The 8,327-nt window shown below is 37.5% G+C and overlaps 2 protein-coding genes across 2 annotated transcripts in view; one reads left to right on the top strand and one right to left on the bottom strand.

Annotated features, from left to right (window-relative positions):
- Positions 1 to 4,511, top strand: part of FGF2 (fibroblast growth factor 2) — a 27,800-nt gene extending 23,289 nt beyond the window's left edge. The window contains exon 4 of the mRNA XM_003205699.4: positions 1,932 to 4,511. Coding sequence (XP_003205747.2) covers positions 1,932 to 2,117 — 186 coding nt within the window. The 3' untranslated portion in view covers positions 2,118 to 4,511. The remainder of the gene's footprint in view (positions 1 to 1,931) is intronic.
- NUDT6 (nudix hydrolase 6) lies at positions 1,700 to 5,899 on the bottom strand. The gene is made up of 2 exons (XM_010709910.3): positions 5,469 to 5,899; positions 1,700 to 3,006 (listed from the first exon to the last, which is right to left on the bottom strand). The coding sequence occupies exons 1-2, from the start codon at positions 5,527 to 5,529 to the stop codon at positions 2,618 to 2,620; spliced, it is 450 nt and encodes a 149-aa protein (XP_010708212.1). The 5' UTR covers positions 5,530 to 5,899; the 3' UTR covers positions 1,700 to 2,617.
- Between the last annotated feature and the right edge of the window lie 2,428 nt (positions 5,900 to 8,327).

The raw sequence follows: 8,327 nt of genomic DNA, 5'->3' as shown, positions 1-8,327 counted from the left end.
TCTTTTTTTTATTGTTCTATTTCCAATTTTTGATTATTTTTATCACACCCACAAGTTACATGAATATGTGTTTGGGGAGTTTAATCTATTTTTCTTTGTAAACCTGAAAAATACGAGGAAGCCTAATAGGAGGAATGTGTTTCTTTGAACTATGATTGTGTTGCTTTTGTGCCAAGTTGCCTTTCACTTGTATCCAGACCGTTGGTTCCTGCTTTGGTTCATTGTGATGCATTTCCATGCTGGTGGCAGCTGAGGCTGAATCCAGCACAGGGCTTCAGTTTCCACTTTGGGCAGCTGCACTGCACTAACCTACACTGGGCTCCAAGTTCTGTTCCGTTCCCAAACACTGTTCTTTTTTGAGTTGTTTCTGTGTCCCCTAAAGGCTGCCTGTAATCCATTTCAGACTTGAATCACTGGGGCCTGAGCTGGTTAATGCATCTGTTTTCCCAATGCTACAACTGAAAGGCATTACAATATAATCACTCTTCAGAATGATTATTTAAAATATAAATCATATGAAAATTCATTTGGTCAATGCAATTTCAAATATAAAAACATTAGTCATTTATAAAAATGATAAATTAATTGTGGGTGGGGTTTTTTCCAAGTTCTTTTCCTTAGAAACCAAAACTCCTCTCTGAAAATGGTTGAAGTGGAGGAGCTGTATTTTTTATTGCCAAGACTTGAAGACATATGTTTGGAGATGGATTGCTTTATTATAGACTGCATTTGAATGACTTAATTGCTTGTAGCTGCAGAAACTGGGCATGTGTAAGGAGTGAACTCTTCTTGTGTGTTTCTGTGCGTTCTCTGTGAAGTCTGGTTCTTTCAAGCTCACTTTTTTTTAGTCTGAAATAGTTTAGTTTGGCTACTTTATCTATTAATGATTACCAGAAGACTGTAGCTAAGATTTGCTTGCTCATATAGGAAATTTCCTCACATCTCCTGTTTTCTCTCCAAGTTTTTGTATGTTTCCTTCTTCCTCTAGCCATCCCAAACTCTTTTTCAGAGTAAACGTGGATAACCATGCTCTCCCTCCCCCAGTAAATTAATTGCAGTGGTGAACTTCATCCATCTTTTTATTTAAGCATATTTTTTTTGTTTAAAGTGTAGGTTCTGCAGGCAAATGTGGCACTGTTTATGCTACTGGAACAAGATTATTGATTGACAGGGATAATCTTTTTTTTTTATTGTTGTTTGAATATGCTACAGGATAACTGCAGTTAAACGAGATTAAACTTTCCTTCTTTCTCTTGACTGTCAGTAGCTCTAAGTCCCAGACACAGTTCAATTAGCCAGGTTTGATTTCCACTGGGACATAACAGGCATCCAAGGAAACTTGTGAATTGAACATCATCTATTGTAAGAATTTTTCTTAAATGATCTCATTGATTTGAATGGAATCGTGAGAAAATTAAGATGCTTTCTTTTCAGCATGGTCACTCTTGGGGATCATTGGTTTCCACTGAGTGCAGAGATGTGTGGATTGAACTACATCACACTGCTGGTTAAAGCAGGTTCAACCTTTTGAGCGGCTTAGTGTAGCTGAGCATCTTCTCTCTGGTGACTGTAGGAAAATGCTGTGAATACAAACGTGCACAACCTGGGAGTTGGGATCTGTCAGTCAGTGCTGATAGACATGGCTCTTCTTACACCTGACTATACTTCAGACAGAAAGAATTACATAGCAAAAACAAGATAGAATCTGCTTTGTCTTTATTAAAGACAATTAACGAATCATAGTTAAAAATTATTTTTGTACGTGTTTTAAACAGTACATTAACAGTAATTGTATTTTTCTTTAAGCACAAAACATTTCATACAAATTTCTTAAATCTGAACGTACTGCTAAGTTGATATCATAAATTAGTCCTGTAAGTCAGACCAACTGCTGATGAAGTATCAATAATCCCTTTCTTTTTCTCTTTTAGAAATGTGCAACAGAAGAATGTTTCTTTTTTGAGCGTTTGGAATCTAATAATTATAACACTTACCGGTCACGGAAGTACTCTGATTGGTATGTGGCACTGAAAAGAACTGGACAGTACAAGCCCGGACCAAAAACTGGACCTGGACAGAAAGCTATCCTTTTTCTTCCAATGTCTGCTAAAAGCTGATTTGCATGGTGGGTTCTGAATGTATGCCACACTACACTTTAAGAGGCAGAGTTTCTTACTCCTCACCAAACTAGTAAAAATAGAAGCAGTTATTTGCTGATACCAGCTACTTTTGCAGAAAAATTAAAACATGAATGTTTCTTCCTGTCTTCATACTGCTCTGTAAACCTATTGTGCCAGTGTGTGTGGAGGTAAAATTACGTAGAGAATCTATTTTCAGGATCAGTAACACCTCTATTTTCTGCTAGAGATTTCTATAGAGCTATTTTATTTACTTTATATTCACTTTACGGAGTAAAAGAAAACTAATCTGATGCACGCTAACAGGAAAACTTGCCATTTAAAATAATTAATATATCTATAGCTTATTAGAGAATAAATACTGATTTATTTTTTTTTCTTCCCAAAAATAAGAAGTCCACAAATAATTTCAATATGGTCTAAGTAACTCTGAATAAAAATCGTAAATTATTAATATAATAATGTGAAATTTGTTGCTATCATGTAATGTTTCTGTAGGATTCAGGCAGCTCCTTGTGGTATAGTTTGTAGAAGAGGCCTGTGTATACAGCTGGAAACTCTCTCATGGTTATATCAATTTTATCAAACCCTTCCCGATATCCATAAAGTAACAGCTTAGCTACGTTGCTCGTGATAGGAGTAGCGTGTTTTGTCCTGGCAAGCTCGTCCAGGTCCATCCACTCACACCGCAAGCATTCCTGCTGGCAGAAGTTGATGGTGAAGGAGGAGGGCTGCAGGCGACAGATGATGTACATGTCTGACTTCCCAAAGGCTCCAGGGTGTTTGTGTTGCTGTCTTATGCTTAGGATGGACTTGAACTCTGACTTGATGCCAGTCTCTTCAAAAACCTCTCGAACTGCCGTGTCTCCTAGGCAAAGAGAGCAATTCTTTCAATATAAACGAGAACATACACTCTTTAAACCTTCTGATCCCAGAACAAACATCATCTGTTCTGCTTAGCAAGCTTTTCAAAATGCAGAGCCTGTTTGCCGTTCTACACAAGGACAAGCTAACTTTTTGGTCCCTGAACAAAACTAATTGCAAACTACCTTTCTTTTGCATATGCTACAAAAAGATGAAAGAAACTTTCCATAATACCGTCTCCACAGTGTAGTTTTGAAACTTGCCTTCTATCTTGTGGTGGAATGTTCTGCGTAAAGTTAACGTCAAATATATAGAGACCTTTGTGGGATTGGAAACCCGTTAATGCCTAGTGCCTGCAGAACATTTGTGTTTGTAACTTTCACTGCAGTTTTAATTACAAGGCAACTGGCTATGGGAAAAGATGCTCATTTACCATTACTAATGCCTAGGGAGACTGCACTGTACACAGCCTAGGGTGGCCCTTGCAGTCCTCTGGTTTAAAAGCGGTTGCAAAGCAAACTCCCTAGGGCAAGTGATTTTTATCATTAGGCAAAGGATGTATTGCACAGAAATGGTCAAAGAAGGTAAACAACTGAGATTGGACAGAATGCCAAGGCAGGCTATGGTAAGAAAAACTGAACAGAGATTTCAATTAAGCTTTGAGCTTTTCTTTTAGATCAACTGCCATTTTCTTTTTCTATTTTAATTAAAGTATGTATTTTAAATATGACAGTTAAACTAGAAGAAACAGTAGGGCTTGAATCTCAGAAATAAGCAAAGTGAACAGATTTTTCTATTTGCATAATCTCCATTATGAAGCTATTCAGATTACTTGTGCAGATCAGTTTATGCTCATTAAAGGTAGCAGTCATGTATTTTGTTGCTTCAGTAATCACAGGATTTTCAAGCGTTGTAACAGCACTTAAAATTTGGACTCTTGAGTGACTGCGAGTTTGTAAGATTTCACATAAGTGATGGAAAAAGTAAAAATTAAACTTTTTATTTTTTATGTCTTTGGTAATGTTGAAATGTGATGCACAGATCATAGCATTTATTATGATATTGTTAAGCAGAGGTAGGAGGGAAGCTCTGAATGATTTGTTTCTTCCTGGTCCTTAATATTTACATCCAGGCTCCATCCATAATCTCACCTGTTACTTGAGGGATGGCTGTTGGTACTCAGAATTGCCCTAGTGAAGCCGTCTCTTGTTCTAGTTACTCTCTTCTCTCACTACAAAAGCTCCTCTGGTATCTCTTGAGGCCCAGATCCTCTCTCTCACTCTAAGTGTAAGGGTGTTGGCTAGGCAACAAACACAGGTTGGGGGTTCTTTTGAAAGCATGAAGCCATTCCATTGTGTTGTACATATCTGCAGTGTTGAACAAATAATTTTGATTTCTATCACTGTGTTTGACAATGCAGTTGAAATGTGATTCCAGAGTTAGAAAAACTACAAGTTAACTTTCTCCGTCTGTTGAAATAATGAATTGGAATACAAGCTTTCCACACATTGCTATATGATCACTGCTAAGATAAGGTATGAAACAGATTTTAAGGTATCAGTACTGTTTGCAGAGCTTCTGCGTTGCTCTGGGCAGCGTTTTTGTCAAACTTCACTTATTAGAAAAACATATCCCTATCCGAAGACAGATGTGGGGCTAAATAACTGTGAGTTTACCTTTTGAAACTAAGACCTACCTAATAACTGCAGTATAATTTAAGAATTAACCAGTCTGTGGATTGTAGTTTCAGGAGGTGAAATACAAGGACAAAAGCACAAATCTTCTTTCTCTTCATACACACCCTTATGCATTCACCTTTGAACATAAGTGCAGCAGCTGTGTTCAGCATCACCTGTGCTATGCTAAGTAGAAATGGCTGTCCTCAAAACAGCATTGTTTTTTAATGCAGAAGTGCCTTATGTCACTTCAAAGTAGGTGGCCCCAAACGTCAGGAACTGCATTTATGCTGGTCCTGTGCCAAGAGCTCTTAGTGTAAGCAAATCAATGGACGAGGGTGGAAGGAAGCACGTGTATTTATTGCTGTTTTGCACATAAATACTGAAAGCTGGAAACTTTAGATTTTTGCCCGGTACATTTCTGAATTCCCTGCTCTGGATTGCAGTGAGCTGAGGACTTGCTATTTCAGTTTTATGTTTTATTATCTGCTGATTATTTAAGTCTTCTGTGCTTCTTACTCTTACTGCAACATATCCAACAAACCTACAAAAGTTGGCTTTAAGTACTTACTTAGGAGAACTTGTGCAAAAATGCAGATGTTACAAAGCTTCCCTGCCCTCAATATGATCTTACCCTATTAATGTTCATGTCATAAGATTGTGTCACTTAATCCATTAGCCATTATTTCAAAGAAGTGAGTGGTCACAGGAGTGATGTGGGTCATTATGTATTTCAGTGTTAATGTCTTTGTAGTTCCATTGATGTCTGACCTGTTATTGTTGAACTTACCAATGTCTTCGCCAGGATTAGACAGACCTCCTGGGAATTTCCATCCACTTACGGTCTGCATTGGAGAAAAAAATATTAATGAAGTATGCAGCCTATTTTGTACTCTGGAATATGAAGGTGACAATTAACACATTATGTGAAGTTGAGGTATTGTAATTACTCTTACAAATGTCAGTAAAGAATTTAAGTAGGAACTGTTTTGTTCTTGCTAATGTGATGATCAGAGACACCTACATCTGTATGAAATATTGGAACAAAACATCTACTGATTGAAACAAACTGTCTAACAATCATTAGACAACGTTGCTGCTAGATAACTAGAGTAGTTGATTATTTTAAAAAGCTGCTATAGACTATATACTCTTATATTTAATCACTAATGTATCCCACTTCCATGTTTTTGGCTTTTAAAAAAATGTATATATATTTAATCTTACAAACAGGTATGATTTTAGTACTGTTCTATACTGCACTGGCTTTAAGATGACTGTGTGTGTCTGTAATAACCATTTTGTGCAACCTGTAACTTGTTTTTATGGAGTACCAAAACCGAGGCCTTGTGTGTGATTTATGTAAAGAAGCATTTATAGAATTGCAATAAAGTTCAGTACTTAAAACAGAACGTGAGCTGCAGACATGGTGCTGTAATCGATACTGGTTACGAAGTCCTATTCCTACACCTCTGGCAAATGCACAAAGATCTGCAGGTTTTTACCTTTACATACCATTTCTTATTCCTTTCTTTAATAAATATGTATATAGGAAGAAGTTAATCTTCAACTAGAAACTAATGCAGAAAAAATGTATGCTAGCAAAAAAAAAAAAAAAAAGTTAGGCTTTTCACCTATGAGCAGCTTTCCACGGATTTTAAGCCCCACTGATTACATTGGAAAATGTTTTTTCTGGGTGCTCATAAAGGGCTTGGATAGGAATTGAGAGTAATAGATTAAAAATAGTGCAGATGGAAAGTACATAGATTTGCTGGCTTTAAGATTTGCTTTCAGATTCCTGGAAATCTTGCTGTGTATGCAGTGGAATTGTCCTTTCATGATGAAACTCAAACAGCTCTTAAAAATCCACAAGCTTCTATTATAAAGCTGCACATGAACTTAAAATTTCTAACCCCTCCAGACCATAATCTGTAATTGCCCATTTCAGGAAAGTGGTTCATTTGGGAGCAAGGAGGAGATAGAGGAGTGGTGTGACTGGCATTGGCAAATAACTGTCTGAGCCAATTTGCTTGCACTGAGATAACTGCTTGCTGCACAAGAACTGTATGGGTATTCACACACCTCAGTTTTTATACTTAATTTTGTCCGCTCAATAAAATGAGCTGTAAGGAGAAGAGACAGAAACAATCACTTTTCTCCTTTTAGCTCACCCACTGTAGTAACAGCTTTGTTCTACAAGGGTAAGCAGAAACAGCTGACCTGGAATGTCATCCCACCTTTCAGATGGAGCCAGAGAAAAGTGTGGTGCTGTGCTTGGTCCTGTTACATTCAGGAACCAGAGGGTAAGGAAGCAAATTCTGGTGAGTATAGAATTGGATGTTGAACCTCAACAGAATATCTGATGTCTCACTGTAAAACTGGACAGAGATATTTGCACTTAAAACGGCTGTGGTTGAGCTTTAACAATAACTCGGCGTTAGGAAGTTAAATCTTAAAAATCCGTTGTCCCATGGGCTTAGGAAGCTACTGCTTCCTTCGAAGTTGCAGAATGTGCAGCTTCCATTTTTTACTCTTTGAGATCTCTTTATGTAAGGTACTTACTGAAAGGTCAGCACGCGATTTCTTACTGTTACATGCACAGAAATGTTAAGGAAAAACAAATGCAGTATTTGTATTACACTGTTGTATTGCACTGCCCTTTTCTTAGAGGCTTTCTGGGATTAGAACCATTTCTGGAGCCTATGCCTTGCATACTGCGTTTATGCTTTAATTGGGAATTATTGAATGAAAGTCTGAAGATCTTGTTGTAGAGAAGTCCTTGAAATTTTACTTTACAGTAAGTAAAATACTTAGCAATCTATAGGGAACAAGAAAAGGATGCTTTTCTTCCTCCCAGTTTGCATTGCAAATTCAATGAATGAATCTGCCTATGAAAACACACTTTCGTTAACTGTGTTGTGCTACCATGAAATGATGGTTAACTTGGTTTCCAAGAAAAATTCCTTAGTAGTTATTTCAGGAAAAGCCGAACAATATAGCCAGTGAGACTCTGGCTTGGATTGAACTATAAAGATTATGCAACAACCCTGTGTACTTCAGTTAGCATGAAGAGATTTTGACTTTTTTTTTCCATGTTAAAACTGCAAATAACTTCATTGTCCTGGAGATGCTTACTTCATTTGTGAAAGATCCTTCGTATGTTCAAAGCACAGTGTAAACCAAATGTATTTTAAACAGACTAGCAGAGGCAGCTGCAAATGAGCTAGTGAGCTTTATGCACTTCTGTGTTAAAACCTAAGTTAACTTGATAGTTGCTAGAAGACATTTGCAGTGATGGATGTTTGGTTACCTCAAGCCACATCACATAACCCACCCCCACCACACTAATGCTCTCTGGTTTGGCATCCTCTGTAGAGAGGTCGAGCACTTTGGTTTGTGAGAAATTCACGATCTTTACACCTGCTTTACACAGGTGGTCTGCAGGTCATGGCCAACCATGTTATTGCTTATTTAATCCCACAGATATGTCTGGAATTTCAGAAACCAAGCAAAATCACAGTCTCCCAAAACCTGCTTTAAGCTATGAGTGTTTTCTAGAGGTCTGCATGGATCCAAACACAAGATCAGGTATTCCTGGAGCAGTTAGAGGAGAAACATAAAACATGAAGCAGAAGGGATATGGGGTGAT

This window comes from Meleagris gallopavo, chromosome 4 (genome assembly GCF_000146605.3).
Source record: "Meleagris gallopavo isolate NT-WF06-2002-E0010 breed Aviagen turkey brand Nicholas breeding stock chromosome 4, Turkey_5.1, whole genome shotgun sequence".
Taxonomy (NCBI): Eukaryota; Metazoa; Chordata; class Aves; order Galliformes; family Phasianidae; genus Meleagris; species Meleagris gallopavo.
This window is presented reverse-complemented; position numbering and strand designations above follow the sequence as displayed.